The 18,025-nt window shown below is 60.5% G+C and overlaps 1 protein-coding gene and 1 long non-coding RNA gene across 3 annotated transcripts; both read left to right on the top strand.

The window, feature by feature from the left end:
* The first annotated feature begins 11 nt into the window (after positions 1-11).
* LOC147359740 (uncharacterized) lies at positions 12-4,261 on the top strand. Its single transcript, XR_015141174.1, has 3 exons — positions 12-1,655; positions 3,170-3,210; positions 3,966-4,261. It is a non-coding gene; the product is annotated as an uncharacterized LOC147359740 (long non-coding RNA).
* A 1,212-nt stretch (positions 4,262-5,473) lies between these two features.
* On the top strand, positions 5,474-12,607 carry LOC147359741 (uncharacterized protein C8orf90-like). 2 transcript variants are annotated; one of them, XR_015141175.1, is made up of 2 exons: positions 5,474-6,536; positions 12,089-12,210. XR_015141175.1 is itself a non-coding variant. In XM_086337546.1 (2 exons), exons 1-2 carry the CDS (start codon positions 7,651-7,653, stop codon positions 12,562-12,564), a joined length of 543 nt encoding a protein of 180 aa, XP_086193672.1. In that variant the 5' UTR covers positions 5,474-7,650; the 3' UTR covers positions 12,565-12,607. The 2 variants fall into 2 exon arrangements, 1 of the variants encoding a protein (XP_086193672.1); XM_086337546.1 differs by having other exon boundaries at positions 5,474-7,717; positions 12,089-12,607.
* The last annotated feature ends 5,418 nt before the right edge of the window (positions 12,608-18,025 follow it).

An 18,025-nucleotide genomic window follows, 5' to 3' on the forward strand; every position in this document is an offset into this window, starting at 1 on the left:
ACCCACCGCACCTTGCCAAAGACAGGGCTGTGGAATCGAACACTGTGTGCTGGGCACAGCCCGTGTGTGTGTGTGTGTGTGTGCGCGCGTGCGTGTACACCTATGCCCTCAGCGTGCCCCTCCACCTCTGGTTCTTAGTTGTCTCGTCCGGACACCTGTGGATCCGGCTGACACGCTGCTGCACCCTGGAGACCCCCCGAGGCAGGAGGCCCAGCTAAAGCCCGCCTGGATTCCCGACCCAAGGGGCAGCAAGGCAGTAAACGCGCGGTCTTAAGTCCCCGAGTCTGCGGTTGTTTGTTTCACAGCGACGGGTAACTTACTGTGTGCTCCATGCCGGAAGCAGCAGAGCTGGGACTGAATGGCCTCCCGGTGGAAGCCCTCTGGGCGGGTCCGCAGTGGGCTGCCTGCTCGTTGTCCCCTGGTCCAATTGCGTGGCTACAGGGGAGCTGGGTCCCGAAGACAGACCAGGGCTCCCAACAGGGACGCTTGTCAGCAGACTCCGCTGCCAGAGGCCCCAGGGTCCTCCCGTGTGGAGGGGTGAGGAGGCCCCAGGCAGCGGACGGTTGGTGTCTGGACCTGCTGGTGGGCGGCCCACCCCCAGCCCAGCCGGCCCTGATCTCGAGGAGTCCTGGCAGCTGTGCTGTGCCTGCAGCCCCTGCATCCTGGAGACACACACGTGTGGGACCCTGGCCGTGTGCAGGAAGCCAGAGAGTCAACAGATAGCAACCGCCTACCGCGAGGCCTTGGGGGCGTTGCAGTTGCTCCGGGGGTCAGCCCCGCCTCTCTGGCTCTGCCAGGCAGGTGACCTTTCCGAGGCTGTGACTTCTTTAGAAACAGGGGCTGATGATGCCCCCTCCCCAGCTGGTTCTGAGACTTAAATCACTTTTCCTCGAAAGGGGCTTGGTAAGAGATGGGTGCCCAACACAGCATGGCTGTCCAACTCGGTGGGCAGCCGCACCAGGGCTAACTGCAGCAGAACTTCAGGATGTCCCACGAGATGGGGCTCCTGGATACGCACCCTGTGTGGGAAGGAGCCTGAGGCTGAGAGTGAGGAGGGGCAGGGTCCTGCTCGTCCAGGCAGCTGGGGGATGGGGTCTTCCCCAAGCCTTTGGCTCAGCTCACTCTGATGGGAGCACGTGGGACAGTCTTGTTCGTCACCTGGTTCGCCCTCGCCCATCCTTCAGCACCGTGAGAGGGACTGCTGAAAGCTGGGTCCATGAATCACGAAGGAGGGTCCCTGGGAGACTGGATCCCACAAAGCTCCCAGAACAGGTGTCGACAGTGACCCTTCTCAGGGCTGGGCCCCCACGCCTCCAGGGGGGCTCCCTGTAGCCACTCTGTCTGGTGGCCTACAGACTTGTGTGATCAGTGCTTAAATGCTCAGCAAGTTGAGGGTTACTTGTTAAATACCACCTTAGAAGCCCACAACGGAAGGGACGCTAATAAACACAGACGTAATAAGTGCCCCAAGCCCATCACTTCTTGCTAATTGCATCTATTTTACTGTCACCCGTGTCCTAGAGGGTATTTACGTGTCTCTGTCTGTATACAGGGCGGTATCGTGCATCTCTGCCAGACTCTGTATGCCGTCCATCACAGGGGCAGCCGGGGACCAGCCGTGTGGGAGCCTTTACACCATGGTCGTGGGCAATGCTGTAAGTCAGGGCCTTTGGCTTCTTTCTTTTTGGTGAGCCATTGCTGGACATCGACCAGGCTGACCGGGCAAGGTGGGCCAAGCAGGTCCTCCCCTTAGGAATTTGGAATCGGGGCCAAGAGGGAAGCCTTGGGTTGGGGTTCTCTATAGCTGCCCACCCCTCCTTAGGGCTCCAGGCAGAAGGGAGGAGAAAGCAGGGTACAGAGAGAGGCCGGCCCCCAAGGGGATGAGCCGGCGCGGGGGGCTGGGGGGGGGTTGGTTCCTGGGTCCTGGCCCCAGAACTTCCCAGTGGGCCTTCTGGGCTCTTGGAATGTACCTGGATTACAGGGAGGCAGGTTTTCCACAGAACTTTCCAGCAAGCCCCAGATGGACAATGGATGAGCTGCTTGTGGCGAGGTTGGGGGCGGGGGGGACTCCTGTTCCTGCAGGGTCCAAGGAGGGCTGGATGTTAGGGTGGGAGTGGATGAGCCTCCTGTGAGGACAGGTGCCAGCCCCAGGGGACATTGAGACCTGGGGTCTGATCCTTGTCCATCTCGTGCTACCCTTCACCATGTTTGAAAACGGTGAGATGTCAGGGCTGCAGGTCCCCGACTGGGTCATGCCGCCTGCCTGCTTTCCCCATGAACCTCTCAGAAACTGGAGAGCACCTTCAGCGCCGGGGGGGACCACCTCTGCCGCGTGTGGGCTCCCAGCCTCATGGCCACTTTTCATAGTAATCTGGAGGCCGGGTGAGCTCACCTCCCTGCGATTGGGATGATGCTCAGAGAGGGTCAGGAACTGGCTGGAGGTCACACAGCAGCCAACAGTGGAGCCAGGTTCAAAACCAGGCCCTCACAGCTCACTCCAGGGTGAGCACAAGGCCTGTGAACCATCGCGCACCCGCCTCCGCAGGGTACCCGTCCCTCCCCAGGGGCCTCAGGCCAGTTCCGCCCGAGCCTTCCCGTCCCGCCGGCAGATGGCGCTGCGGGCCCAGGCAGGACTCGAGGCGGGGGACCCGAGGGGCGGGCTGGCCGGGCGTTCTGCAGAGATGGGCTCGCCCGGGGCCACAGCCCTCCTGAGCACAGATGGCAAGTCGGTGGGGAGGGGGCCTCGGCATCCCACCACCCAGGCCCCTGGCACACTCTGGCTCGCGGGCTCCAGCCTGGACCCTTTGGGGAGGAGGCTGCTGCTACTGCCCCAGAGAGGACTGGCCTGACCCAGGGCCCAGCAGCCCAGCCCCTGCTCTGCTACCCAGGCTGCTTCTTTCTGTCCCCCTCCATGCCCACCCCAGCCCCCTCAGTTCCCAGTCGCAGCCAGGCCAGCCCTCTGAGGCTCTGCAATGCCTTCCTCCTGGAATGCCCTTGACAAAGAGCCTTTGCTGGGCCAAACTTTAGCCGGGCTCCAGAACCTTCTCCTGGGTCCATCCTTGCTCTTCCTCATGAAGTGCAGTTCTAGCAAGAACAACCCCCCCTTCCTTGTCCCCTGCCCCGCGCCCCCTGCCTCTGTTCAGGGTCCTCATCCTCTGCTCTCTCCCAGGTGAGGTGTGAGCACCCGGCCTGCCTCCAGCGAGAACCCTGGTAGGTGGATCTAGCTAGACTCTCCCTACTCCTGATACCTCCTGCTAGGTATTTTCCATCCACTGACTGCCCCCACCCCCTCCGCCCTGCTCCTTGGCTGTAAATCCCCACTGCATCAAGAGCTGAGCCCGGTCTCTCCCCCTGCAAGGCCCGTCTCTGCGCCTGCAGCCATAACCGCCCGCGCGGTCTGGTCCTCACCCGGAGTCACCTCCTCCCCTCCACACCCGGGCTTTCCTAAAGAAAATCCCGCACTCTCCTATTCGCCCTTGGGGACCCCAGTGCAGGAGATGCGGGTTCGACCCCTGCGTCGGGAAGATCCCCTGGAGGAGGAAATGGCAACCCACTCCAGTCTCCTTGCCTGGAGAATCCCATGGACAGAGGAGCCTGGTGGGTTTCAGTCCATAGGGTTAGAGCTGGGAGCAACTTAGCAGGCTGGCAGACAGCTGGCCCAGCCTCAGGAGCAGAGCTGGGAGTCCAGTCCCGGGCTCCAGGCCTTCCTGGCTCAGGGAGGTCCTCCCCTGTGGAGTGTCCTGTGGGGCATCACTGAGGGTACCTGCCTGACGGGCCCTCTGGTTCCTTGGTCCCTGAGGTCAGCCCCTGCCAGCCACCCAGGCTCACCAGGCTCTGCCCATGCATGCAGTCCTCGCCTCTAGAACCCTCCCTGCCCTCCACCCGGCCCTGCTCCAGGCAGTTCCTGCCCCTCCCCCAGCCTCCCAGCCCGGGGGTGGATCTCTGTTGGCCCTTTCTCCCCACAGGCCCTGCACCCCATGAGGGTGGACACCCAGAGCCACCACCCTGCTGTGCTCCAGTATAAAGTCAGCACCGACAACGCGCCCACTGGGCAAAGGCAGCAGCTGAGACCTGGCTGCCCAAGGAGGGGTCCCGCCTTGTGTCTCTAGGGCCGCAGGGGTCGGGGGGCAGTCAGCAGAGACCCTGGCCCCCAAGCGGGCGCGCTGCCAGAGGTGCCTCCCGCTCTTCCAGGCTCTCTCCTCCCTCCACACCCCTCTCCTAATCTTTCACAGAAAAAAAAGGGGGAAAAAGTCCAAAGAAAGAGGTTTTCTTCTCCACTTTCTGAAAATGAGATTTTAAAAATAACCAAGAGGCGGTGCAGCGCCAGGAGGGGATTATGTGGGGAGCCTCGGCTTCGGGGGCCTGCCCGCCCCTCCTCCTCGACGGGTGCCCTGCCCGCAGCCAGCAGCCTGTGCCCACGTCACACTCAGCCTGGCCCCCTCGCTCTGCCCTTCCCTCTGTGCAGTGGGGGGCCGGCGGGTGGGGGTGCCGAGCTGCTGAGAAGGGAGGTGACTGTGGAGATGGAGGAGGCAGAAACGCTTGGGTCGGGACCCCAGGCTGCAGGAGGCCCCCATTGTCCCTCGGTGCCCCTCCCGAGACTCTGTTCAGCAGCTACCTGGCCCCTCCGGGCAGTTTCTCATCTCCGGGTTACTGTGCTCGTTGCCGCCACAGGGTGTCTGTGCTCGTTGCCGCCACAGGGTGTCTGCAGGGGCCCATCCTCAGACCCTCCTTCCCTCCCTCTACGTGACGTCCCATCTCGGCTCTCAGTGTCAGTGTCATTTCTCCAAGAGGCTGACCTTGACCACAGGATGGTCTCCGCGGGTCACCCCTACCGTTGCCACCCCACGGGTCCCTGAGAGTTTCCTCTCTCATCCTCATCCCAACGGGTGTCTGTTTCATGGATTTGACCTTTACCCTCTGTGCAGTTAGGCTGTGAGCTCCCTGAGGCGGGGGCTGGGGAACTATGGGTCTGCCGCACTCCCATGCGCTGGGCTCTTCCTGTCCCCGGAGCTCCATGCCAGCCCATGTTTCTTTGTCTGAAGGGCTCTCTGGCCGCTGGTGGGAGATTCAGGGCATCACCTCTCCGGGGGAGCAGTGCTTAACTCATGACTGATAGGGTGGGTGGGTGACTGGGCCCTCACCTTCAGACAGGCTCATGCGGGGGCGCTGAGCCCCAGCGGCTCCCGGAGATGACCACTTAACCTGAATCACCCTGAATCACCCGCCTCCCTCTGTCCCTACCACATGCCCTGGGGTCAAGTCCTGTCCTCAAATCGTTCCTTAGGGCCTGGAGCTAGGCTGAATAATGGCCTCCCAAAGAGAGCTCTGTTCCAATCCTTGGAACCTGTAATTGCTACCTTAATAATGGCAAAAAAAAAAAGGGCTTCGTGGCTGTGATTAAGTTAAGAATCCTCGATGGGGAGATTATCCGGATTATCTGGGTGGTCCCTTAAAGCAACCACGTGCATCCTTATAGAGAAGGGTAGGGGGAGCTTTATCACAGACACAAGAGGAGGAGGCCGTGTGCCCACAGGGGCGGGAGTGGGGGTTGGGCGGGGTGGGCAACCCCCAGGAGCAGGGAGAGGGAGGGGCCGGTTCTCCCGGGAGCCGTGGGGGTAGCATGGCCCTTGACTACACCCCAGTGATGCTGTTTTAAACCACTGACGTTGTGGTGATTGTTGAAGCAGCGCTAGGAAGCAATACAACTTGCTTCAGGGGGAGACCGGACTGCGCACACTGGGTCTGTCCTAAACGTGGAGGCAGGCCGGCCAGCAGCTGTCCCTTCCAATGCTGAGCACCCGGCCGCCCAGCTGCGACTACATTCCCCAGCCTCCCTTGCAGCCAAGAGCAACCAGGTGACTTGATTCTCGCCCTGGCACTTGAGAAGTGAAGTGTACAGTTTCTGTGCTTAGTTGCTTAGTCGTATCCGACTGTTTGCGACCCCACGGTCACCAGGTTCTGGCTGCAGCCTGCCAGGTTCCTCTGTTTTTGGGCTTCTCCAGGCAAGAATAGTGGAGTGGGTTGCCATGCCCTCTTCCATGGGATCTTCCCGACCCAGGTATGGAACCCAGGTCTCCTGCACTGCAGGCAGATTCTTTACCACCCGAGCTACCAGGGAAGCCCGAGGCTACTGGAGTGGGAGTGGGTAGCCTATCCCTTCTCCGGGGGATCTTCCTGACCCAGGAATCGAACTGGGGTCTCCCGCGTTGAAGGGGGAATCTTTACCAGCTGAGCTACCAGGGAAACTGCTGGCCGGAGAGGGTCCTCCACCCTCCTCTTCCTGGTTGAGAAGGAGCTGGAACGACAGTGGATGAGACCACGCCTCAAGGGGCGGAGCCACAGCTGGAAGGAGCCTGGCCTGCCCTGGAGCCTGGGACGGGCTGGATGGCGGCAGGTGGGCCTGGACCGTTGGCCGGCACCACCTTACTGAAGTTGCTCTCTGTTACCATGGTTTGGTGGTTACCCTACGACGCAGGGCTTGAGTGGCTACTGACAGGCCTGTCTTGTCCACAGTGTTCAGTGACCATTTGCAGAAGGTCAGTGTCTGGTTTTTCTCCTGCGTTGTCCCCACCATGCGGATAGCAAGCGGCCGCCCAGGGTCACCGGGCTGGGCTGAGCTGGTACGACGTCTGCCCTGAGAGCTGGCATCTGGTGGCCCGTGTGGAAGGTCCCACAGGACCCTGGGAAACAGGCGGGGAGCACGGGGCCCGCGGGCCCAGGTGCAGGTGGGCGGCCGCCGTGCCCGGAGCCTGCGGGGTCCTCTTTCTCCGTGAGAGCGCCTTCCTGGCCAGGGGCTCCAGACACACTGGTGGGTGGGAGGCAGGGAGTGCCAGGCAGGGCTCTGTGTGTGTGCTCAGCTGTGCCAGACTCTTTGTGACCTCATGGACTGTAGCCCGCCAGGCTCCCCTGTCCATGGGATTTCCCAGACAAGAACACTGGCGCAGGTTGCCAGTTCCTACTCCAGGGGATCTTCCCCACCCAGGGATCCAGCCCGCGTCTCTTGTGGCCCCTGCATTGGCAGGAGGACTCTTTACCACTCTTTACCTCTTTACCACTAGCGCCACCTGGGCTCTGGGTCGCCGCTTCTCAGGGCTGCCACCGGCACTCGGGACCCGGGTCTCCCTGATGGAGGAACTGGTGCCCAGGTGCCTGTGCCCAGAGCACCTGGCCGTTGTGCGTCAGGAGCTGGGCTGGGGGCTCACACGGGATAAATAGGAGGGAGCCGTGCGCTCCTCTCTCGCCAGCTTGAGGAACACAGGGCGATTCTCTGTGTCCTGTGCTGCCCCTGTCGTTTTGTTAGTGGAACTAAAACACGCTCCCCAGGGCTTCCAGAGGAGAGCTGGAGGCTGTCCAGCCCCTTGCCGGGCTCCAAGGTTCAGAGCCAGCAGGGAGGGATTAGCCCAGGCAGGTCACTGGGGTGAGGATGGAGGTCTCCGAGCGCCAGGGTAGGGTCCCCACGGCTCCTGAGAAGGGCCAGGTGAGCCGTGGCGGGTCAGGGGAGAGGCCCCTGTGCCTGCTGACCCTTCCCCCCCAGCCCCAGGGCACTTCCGGGTGGGGTCACTTTAAATGCAAGGTTCTCTCCTCCCCAGAAGGCCCTTCCCCCAGTCTCCTGGGCAGCCAGGTAAACAAGCCTGACCCCTGGCTGCTGACATGGCTTCCCCCTGTTCCGGGGACCCCAGCCCGGCAGGTCTGCCCCCGTGTCCTGTAGCCACTCCAGGTGAGACATGTGGAGGGGGTCGGGATGGAGGAGAAGTGGGTGCTCGTGGCAGCTGGGCTCTGAGAATGTGGGAGAGAAGGCAGCGCCCCCACCTCTTCCTGGGGGGTTTCCCCAGGGTCACACAGCAGGGCAGGGCAGGGTGGGGGCGAGCACCCCATCTCCTGACAGTTCTCCTTTCTCTTGTCCTGCAGCCCCCGGACCCTGAGCTGGGACGTGGGCCAGGGTCCTCCTCACTCCTCCAAGCCCTTCCAGTTCATTCTCCGGCCCCCTCTCCCACCTCCCTAAAAGCCCAGGGCGAGTCCCAGGTCCTCAGAAGTACAAACTCTTGGACTTCCCTGGTGGACCAGTGGCTAAGAGTCTGCGCTCCCAATGCAGGGGGTGTGCGTTCTATCCCTGGTCAGGGAACTAGACCCCACATGCCACGTGGTCAGCAATAACTGAAGGAGGTACACACTCACTGCCCACGCGGGGAGGGCTTTTAGCCTCCCGGGGATTTTGGGGCCGGGACGCTGACCCTCTCTCGAAATCTGCTGCCATCGCATGGGCGATCTCTCCCTTCTCCTGGCCCCTCAGCCCCCCAGAGGCCTCTCTGAGAAACGTGGCCCCCAGCCACCCATGCGGTGGTCGTGCCTTGCCAGCATCCAAACTGCATTCTGGCGCTGACCCTGATCTGGGGGCCAGGACTCCAGCACTCTGTGGGCAGAACCGTAGTCCGCTGTTTGCAGCCGGTTCCTCCTCCTCCCCGCCCTGTCCCCCCAACCCCGACGCCCCCGTCCAGCTCTTGATCATCACACCCGCACCACACCCTCCTGCCCTGGGCCTGCTCTCGTTTGATGGCACCCCCCGCCCCAGCTCTCTGCCTACTCCTTGCGGGCACCTGCACAGCTGGGGATCAACTCAACCAGGCTGATGCTCCCATTACATTCCTGGTTGGTGAGCTGCAGGGGGTGCTCTGTGCCAGGGTCCCACGGCATCCCTCCTCCCGTCCAGCCCCTCCTCTCTCCCAGCAATCGCCTCGCACCCCCGCTCCCAGCGCCCACCCTCCTCTCCCTCTGCACACTCAGCTGCTGGCCTTGCTCCCACTCTCACGGAGAAAGAGGACCCCCACAGGCTCTGGGCACGGCAGCCGCCCACCTGCACCTGGGCCCGCGGGCCCCGTGCTCCCCCGCCTGCCCCCTGCATGAACAACCCCCTCCCCAGCCGAGGCCCAGCCTGGCCTCCTGCCCACGGCCATCACTCCAGCACCTCTCCAGCCTCCTCTCCTGCATTCTGACATTTTCTCTTTACGAGATCTTTCTCACCAACATAAAAGCACACAGCTATACATCCTGTCTCCTGACCCCACTTCCCTTGTAGCTACCGCCCTATTTCTCTGCTCCCCATTTTTAGCAAAAATCCTGGAAAAGGTTATTTATACATGCTGCCTCCCCGTCTTTCCCTCCCGTTTGCTCTGGAATGCAGTGGACCCAGCCCCTCCTTCCTGGACTTGGCCACAGCAGCTCTGGTCAGGGTCGGGGGTGACCTCCACACTGCTGAACCCGAGGTCAGTTCTCAGGTGCCCTTTGACGTGACCCATCGGCAGCTCAGGGGCTTCCCAAGTGGTGCTAGTGGTAAAGAACCCACCTGCCAATGCAGGAGACATAGGAGACGCGGGTTTGATCGCTGGATTGTGAAGATCCCCTGGAGGAGGGCATGGCAACGCACTCCAATATTCTAGCCTGGAGAATCCCATGGACAGAGGAACCTGGTGGGTATAGTCCATGGGGTGGCACAGAGTCAGACACGACTGAGAGGCTTACATGCAGTGTATTCGAAGGGGCAGCTCAGGGCTCAGGACCCCCTCCCCACTGACTCCCAGAGCCCCAGGCTCCCCTTCTCCTCTCACATCACTGCCGCTCCACCTCCTCTCCCTGACCTGGGGAAGCTGGGGGCCCAGGCCGGCTTCTCAGGCTTCTCCCTCTCTATTCTCACAGTCACGTCTAGTTCTGCGGCAGTGAGAGCATGGGTCCTAACTACTGGACCACCAGACTTTAAATGCCATCATTGCTCAGGAGTCTGTCTGTCTGTCTTCAGCCTGGAGCCCCCCTACCTCAAGCCCAGACTCTAGCTAACTCTGCTCTCCACCTCTTCCCCAGTCTGTCTGAAGGCATCGCGGGTCCAGAATTAGACTCTTGAGCCTAGCCCCAGGTTGCTCCTCTCAGTACATGGGGCTTCCTTTCGTCCAGTGGTTCAGGCCAGAAACCGTGTGTCTTCCCTTTGCTCCCCTCCGTTTCCCCCACCAGCCCCTCCATCGGCAGAGCCTATAGGCTCCATCTTCGAGACACATGTAGAACCAGCACTTCTCTCTGCTGAGCCCCAGCCCCTCTGCCCTGGATCGCTGCCCTGGCTGCCTTGTGGTCTGCGTGGCAGCCCTCACCCCTCACCTGTCTGCTCCGCAAACACCAGACCCAGCTGGCTAAATGCCAGTCAGGGGTGTTCAGTCCTCTCCTGCCCCACCCCCAGCCCGGGGCCCTTCCCTCTTCTCCACACTTTCCTCACCCCTGGCCCATAGCAACACCCCAAAGCCTCTCCACAGCCCACCCGCCTGTTGGTACTAAGTGTGAGGCCGGGCCAGTGGTGTGGACATCAGTGTGGTGCTGTGCCTCCGGCCACTCACCCTGGAGGCCTTCAGGGAGGAGGCGTCCTGGTGGACAGGACAGGCTGCCCGGGGTGGGGGCACCTCCATGCTGCCCATCGAACCTGAGGCCCCTGCAGGGCTGCCTCAGAGCTGTCCAAGGTGCTGAGTGCACTGGGCCCTGAGCCAGCCCCTCTGGCCTCACACCCTGCTCAGAGCTGGTCCACCGCCTCTCCTACCTGGGTCTGTGGCTCTGGAAGCAACTGCTATGGTGCTGAGCTAGGAAGGCACTTCCCACTGACAAAGAGGTTCACAAAAGTTCATAACCTCATCCACAAGGATGGCAGAACAGGCTTGACTGTTTCCATTTTTCAGATGGGGAAACTGAGGCTCAGGGAATCCAGAACCCAGACCAGGCTCTCCCAGGTGAAGGAAGGACCTCTTACCCAGGTCTGCTGGCTCCTGTCCCTGGCCTGGGAGAAGCCGAGTGTGTGTTGTACACAGCTGTAGCGGAGCCTCTCACACAGCAGATGCCCCAGGGAACTTACAAGGGGAGGGGAGTCATTGTCCAGGGGCTCCTAGCAGGAGGGTGTGGCATGGTGGAACGCTCCTGCGGCCATCAGTTCAGGGCGGGTCTCTCTGGGTCTGCATTCTCACCAGGAAAACAGTCTGAGTGCTGTCGCCCCTCACAGGGGTGCGGGGTGAGGACCTGAGAACTCACGGTCAGAGCCTTGTATGGGTTCATCCATCGCCTCCTCTCAGGCCCTCCCCCTGAGTCCTGCCTTGTCTCCAAGGAGCTGCCCAGTTGGTCCTGTGTCCCAGAGGCTTATCTATACCCAGGGAGGGCCCATGGTTGCATTGTTGAGTTCAGGACCCCCAGAGCTAAGCACTTTGCTGAAGGAAGCAAGGAGGCAGGGGGGGAAGGGTCTCTCCTAGCAGCTCACAAAAGGTGTGGGCTTGGAGTGGTGGCTTGGGATGCTGGCTGGGGCCATGGATGGATGGGCCTCAGGTGCAGAGGCCCCCAACCAGGGGCACAGTGCTGCGTCCATACACACGTGATATCTGAGAGCAGACTCTTGGATTTCACCAGACCCCTGCCTCCTGCGAATCCATGTGTGAGCCAGTGATCAGACACGTCCCCATTTCTCCTGGAATGTGCTCCTGGAGTGAGGAGGGAGGGGGGTGTCCCACAGACACAGCACCAGCCCAGCTTCCAACGGGATCCTTCTCCCTGGTGAAGACGGTCAAGCCGGTCGGCCCCTGATCCCTGTGCCCAGGCAGGGCTCCCCCCTCCCTCCATCTGTTGACACAGGCTGGCTCTGGCCCCTCCATGCTCGGCCTGCTGAGTCCTCCTTTGAATTCACCCTCACCTGGCTCTGTCTCCCCTCCCCTTTCCCCGAGGTCTATCCTCTGCCCAGGCCCAGGATCGACTTTCCACTAAGAGTCGTCAGGTCACCCCTGCTCTCTGGGGATGACCCCAGGTCCACAGCAGGCTCTGCGTGGTCCCTGCCAGGCTAGCCAGACTCTTCCCCTTCTGGAACTTTCCGCCCAAATAGTATGTAGTGGCTATATTCTAACACACCTCTCCGGGCCTTTCTGCCTCTCACAGCTCCTTAGCGCTGTCCCTGGAAATTAGTCTCCCTCTCCGGTACCCCTCCCCTCTCTGTCTCCACGTGGCCCGCCTTGGCTTCTCTGGCTCCTTGCGGGTGGCTGCGGGAGTCGCTTATCCCTGGCCGCTCCGCGATCCCTGCCTGCAGGCCCCGCTGCGCCCCAGGAGCCTCCGTTCCCGGACATCTACGGCGGGGACGCGCAGCTGTGGGAGGCGCACTTCCGCGGCATCGGGCGCGCCTACCGCGCGCTGGGCAAGGAGGACGACTTCGCCATCCGCGTGCTCACCGAGGGCTTCACGCTGCCCTTCCCGTTCGCCTGGCCGCCAGGGCCCGACCCGGCCCGCGGGCCGCTCTTCTACGACCCGCACGACCGCACGGGCTTCGACTTCCTGCTGCGGGGCCCAGGCGCGCCGCCCCCCGTGCTGCTGCGGCCCCTGCACAGCACGGCGCAGGCGGCGCTGCGCAAGCGGCGCCTGGAGCAGCTGGCGCTGAGCTACGCGCACGCGGGCGCTGGCCCCCGGCCCGGCCTGGTGCTGCTGGCGCCCGTGCCCGCCGCCGCGGGCAGCGCCTTCCCGGGGCCCGAGGCCGCCTCCCCCGGCGGGGGCGCCCCCCGGCTGGGCTAGCGCGGCCCCGAGATTGTCAATAAAGTGTGCAGAGCCTCTGCTTCTCCCGCCCCGAGGCTCTTTGCCAGATACACCTGGGCGGGCATCTGGTGCCAGGCAGATCCCCGGGTGCCGGGTCCGCGGTGGTGTGGGATGTCCACTTTGTCCCAAGTGGATAATGAATCAAGGCGGGAAGTCGGAGTGGCAGCCGGGATGGGCTGGCCAGGCCGGGAGCGGCTGTGGCAGGGAGAGGACCTGGGATAGTGGGGGATGGATGGCCCTTTGGGACCCCGTCACAGCCTCTTGGTGGGCATTAGCACCCCCATGCTGCAGGTGAGGACCCTGGGTCCCAGCGCTCCCGGGAGCAGCTGCGACTTGGTTCCCATGTGACTGCAAGTTCAGCAGGGGTCCCGTCTTCTGGAACAGAGGGGCATCAGGGTCGGCGGTGGGGCATGGTTGGAGAGATGGGAGGAAAGGGACACAGGAGTTGGAGGGCAGGGTGGGGGAGGGGCGGGGAGGATGTGATGGGGAAACAGGTGCCAGGACACAAACATCACACTGGGAGCCCAGTTCCCAGGCCGCTGCTTTCCTAGCGGCCCTCTGTGCTGGCTCTGCAGAGAAGAGGGTCCTCCTGCCCCCCACTCCCACCCCACCCCTCTTATGGGGCTGAGAGATCAGCTGAGGCCGTTGCTGGCCTGGCCTCCGTCCTGGGTGTCTCCCTCTGTAGTTGAGAAGCTCTGGCAGAGGCCAGTCTATCGTGGGCTCCTGGTGCTGGGCAGAGCCGCTGGACGCAGGACCTGGGTGACCTTCTCCTGCCACCTGCCGGCCAAGGCCCAGCCTTCCTCTTGTTGGGGGCTTGGATCCCAGGTGTGCAGGAGGCAGGGGGCTGGAGGCAGGGGGCTGGAGGGCACCTTCTTACTCAAGTACAGATGGAATCGGAGCTTTTTTTTTTTCTCCCTTTCTTCTAATCCAGGAGTTATTTATAGCTTCCTGGTGGTGGGCAGAGATGGTTTTTCCAAAGTCTTGCTTGGTGTGCAGGAAAACCAGGGACAAGAAATGCTCAGCTCTGGAGGACAGGGGCTCAGGCTCTGCAAGAGGGGTCTTCAGCTTCTCCCTTCAAGACCCCTGACCCTGTTCCAGATCCCTTTCTCCTTGTGGGCCCTCTCTCCAATTTTATAGAGACGTATGGCTCATGGGAAAAGACTCTGATGCTGGGAGGGATTGGGGGCAGGAGGAGAAGGGGACGACAGAGGATGAGATGGCTGGATGGCATCACCGAGTCGATGGACATGGGTTTGGGTGGACTCCGGGAGTTGGTGATGGACAGGAAAGCCTGGTGTGCTGCGATTCATGGGGTCACAAAGAGTCGGACACGACTGAGCGACTGAACTGAACTGAACTGATGGTGGTTACACCGCAATCCTCATGTGTGTGAATCCTGATGGGGTAACAGACATGACGTTAGGGACTCTATCAGTGTCCCTGTGTTGAATACTAATTGTTCGGGTTCCCCCAGAAGCAGGCCCTAAACGTGGATTTGGGTGCAGGTGACTGATGCGGGAGGTGACCCTTGGACACATAGGTAGGGGAGTGAGGAGGTGAGACAGAGAAGGGAAGGAAGCCAGTGGGGGGCATGCTGTGCGGCTAGGTAGGCCTGCAGGCAGATGGAAACCCCCTGGGAGACTGTGTGGGGACCGCCGCACCGCCATCCTGCCTCCGGGACAGGGAAGCCAGTGTTTAAGCTCTGCCTCCCTTGTGGTGCGGGGACCGAGCCTGCACTTCACCCAGAAACAGCATACACGGGGAGGAACTGTTTAGAAACTTTTAAAAGGTGCCAGAGTAGCTTTATAAGTGTAAAGTGTGATAAGAATTTGGAGTTTATATTTAGTATACTCCTTAAATAGAAAATTTTCTAGAAATGTATTTTTAATGTAGTTTATGGAAGTATTGGGGCTTCCCAGGTGGCACTAGTGGTAAATAATCTGCCTACCAATGCAGGAGACATAAGAGATGCGGGTTCGATCCCTGGGTCCAGAAGATCCCCTGGAGGAGGGCATGGCAGCCTACTCCAGTGCTCTTGCCTGGAGAATCCCATGGGCAAGGAGCCTGGTGGGCCACAGTCCAATCTAAAGAGTCAGACACCACTGAGCGACTGAGCATGCATGCATGGAAGTATTCGCCTGTGACATGTTGGAAATAAAAACGTGGCCCTTTACCACCTCTAGTTTGAGAAGAACTTACCTAGGGGAGAAAGATAAGTAACCAAATAAGTAACCTACTAAAGAAACAAACATGATTAAAAAAAAATAAAAACCGCAGTAAGTACTATAAAGAAAATGAGTAAGGACAGGTCTCATTTCAAACACAGTGGTCATGAGGGCCTCTTGGAGGAGGTGACATTTGAGATTGGAAGAGTGAGGAGGGCTTCAGGCAGAGGGGACAGACTGTGCAAAGGCTGAGCAATTAAAAATAAAAGCTTCAAAGGTCATAGGACTGGAAGCAGGGGGTGCAAGGCCAGAGCACAACGAGCAAGAAGAGACTCTCATTGATGAATAGCCTTCCCCTTATGGGGAAGACTCTAGAATCTTCCCCACAAGACTCTAGGATCCCAAAGCCCTTTCGTGTATACTGCATCTTTTCATCCTCCCTGTGGTTCCATGAGGTCAGTGGGTGGAAGAGGGCCCTGGGGCCTAGAGAGGGGAAGGGACGTGCTCAAGAGCATAAACCAGCATGTTACTAGAACTGCACATTATAGCCACAAAAGGCCTGGCTTCAACAGGCTTAAATGGCAGAAAGTTAAAAAGGATGGTTCATGTAACTGGAAGATCTAGAAATAAACTGAGATTCAGGTAAGGTTTGATCCAGGAGCTCAAGGTTGGATCTAGCCCTCAGACTATCTTCCTTAATGATGGCACCATGCCTGATGCACCTCCTGACTTTTCAGTCTCCCTGGCCACTGACAAGGAGAGAGGCCACTGGCTTCCCAGAGCTCTCATGGAAGACTGGATCCATCTCAAGCCCCAAGAAGCTTCCCTGAATGGCATTGGTCCAGTAGGGTCACGTGTCTAGTCCTAAATCAGAGAGTATCCTGTACTGACTGACCTGGGCATGTGTTTCCTGAGCCAATCCCTATGATCAGGGGTGGGGTTACCCTGACTGGATTCTAAGAATAAGGCCAGGAACAGCACAGTGGATCTGCTTGAGGGGAATGGAAGGGATGCTGGGGAGGTGGCTCCCATGTCCATCACAGCCAGGAGGTGTGAGCCCTGGGGTGTGGCCCTTGGGCTGACGTTTTTTTTGCTAAATCACGCATTTTCTCTTCCAATTAAGTACGCTGTTACTGGAGAGCAGCTTGGGTCAGAAATGGCCACAGTGGGACCTCTACTGTTTCATGTGAGGCAAGGGTGATCATCTAATTCGTCTCCTGACCACCCACTCAGTGAGGGGGCGGGGCATTAGGGGGTGGGAAGACTTCCTGCATCAGAAACCTGTGGGTGGGGGAGTCGGGAGGCGTCAGGACCTCTGCTCCTTGCCCCTTGGATGAGCGTCTGGGCAGCCCCTTCGGGACGCAGGGTCTCCTGTTGCCCTCCTTGCAGACAGCGCCATGGAGCCTCCCCGGACCTGTTTGCTCTGGCTGCTAGGGTGCTCAGAGCCCCCTGTGCCCTCCGCCCTAGCTTTCCTCAGGCGTGATCTCCCAGGTGCGGTGCCTCTGCCTTCTGGCCGCACTGTTTTATCCTGGACTGGCTTTCGAGTCTTAGGCTGAGGGGCTAAAATCTTAAAAATGATGCTTCCAATTATTTTTGAAAATTGGAGAGCAATACCTTCTTTTGAATGTTGCAGACCCTTTCACCCCCTCTGACTTGCCAGAAGATTCCGCCCTATTCTCAGAATCAAGCCTGGTGGTCTGCACTGAATACTGTGGGTGTTGTGTCAGGGGCTGACCGCTGTGACATTGGGCCCTGGTACTCACTGGGGTGGGTAATGGCTGCCTCCCAGGCTCCGGGAGACAACGTACCTCTTTTAGAAAGCTGTGTCCTCTATGCCCCAGTGCTGCAGCCCTTGGTCAGCGCTTAACCAGGGCCTCAGGTCCTCAGTGGTAGGTGGGGGCACGGTCATGGTGCTTCCGGGTGAGACGCTGAAGGGGAGGTGGGAGGGCTCATTGTTTAGACCCCTGGGTCAGCCTGGCATGCAATGCCAGCCCACAGAGGCCAGCTATTTCCGCTGGGACTGTGCACTCTCTGGCAGCTAGCCTTGTCCCCTTGTCTTAACCCAGGGTGGCTGCTCCTCCTCTGTCCTGCCTCTCCACCCTGGAGCCCAGCACACACCTCCTCTTCACATCCCTCCCTCGGGGCACCGGCAGCCTCGCCAGCTCATTCACATCACTGCTGGTGCAGCAGCATGCAGGGCAGGGTGTGACCTGTCAGTGGTCACGTGGGACCTCTGTCCCTAGAACCTACTTGTGGGGGCTGCTCTGAATGTTATGAATGTGACCGGGGGCTCTCAGCTTGCTGAACAGGGAGGCTGGGCATCCTGGGGGTCCCTGGGGGAGGACAGGAGTCAGGGTGTCAGCTCAGAACCCGAGGCAGGTTCCCTCTAACCTCCTAGCCAACACAGCATTCCCAGGGAGACTGGAGACGCCATGTCCTTCCATATTCCAAGGAGAGGGCTCCCGTTTGATCCCTGCACTGCTGGGAACAGGGGTCAGGGTCCCTCCACCCGCTGCGTCTGCTCCAGTTTCTTCGGGAACAGACTCTGAGGAACAGTGAGAATGTTTAATTAATTGCAATTACAATCTTCAAAGGAAGCCGGGAGTTGAAACTTGTTCCTAATTACTGTGTTGCGATGTCGGCCGGCTCCCCAAATTGATCGTGTTAGAATTTCCGATGGAGGATTAATTGAGTTGCTTCGAGGACCACTTTGCGTCCCTCCCCCTCAGATGCGGCCTGTGCTCAGCCTGGAATGACAATGAAGGGGGCCGGGCGGACGCTGGCGGGAGCCAGCCTGTGAAGAGCTCCCAGCCCAGGTCAGGGCCGTCGCCTCGGCCCTGGCTCAGGAGCGGGGCGTGGGCTGGCCGAGCGGCTCCCTGCCGTCCCTGGCGTACGCGCTTCACCCAGTGTGTCCTGCTCCTGCCTCTGCAATTTCCCTGCGTGGGGGCTGCTCCCTCAGCCCCCTGTGTTTAGGTGGGGCCTGTGACTAGTGCTGGCCAGCGAGTCCTGGTCACCGTGACATGCGTCTCTTTGGGGCCAGAGGCCTTCCTGCCGGGACAAGACCCTCAGGAGTCCTTCCTTCCTCTGCCCCATGACCCGTGGCTCCGGAGACAGTGCCTCCTCCACCGTCCTGCGTCCCGGAGGCACCTGCAGCGAGAGAGAAATCGCCCCTCGTTGCCCCAGCTCCTAAGATTCGGAGGTGTTTCCTCCCGCGGCACGGTCTAGCGCCTCCCAACTGATGCAGCCTCTGCAGGCGAGACTGTGTAGGCCCAGAG

The sequence above is a fragment of the Bos grunniens genome, chromosome 14 (assembly GCF_055505025.1).
Source record: "Bos grunniens cultivar Pamir isolate PY7600 chromosome 14, Bosgru_T2T1.0, whole genome shotgun sequence".
Lineage (NCBI taxonomy): Eukaryota > Metazoa > Chordata > Mammalia > Artiodactyla > Bovidae > Bos > Bos grunniens.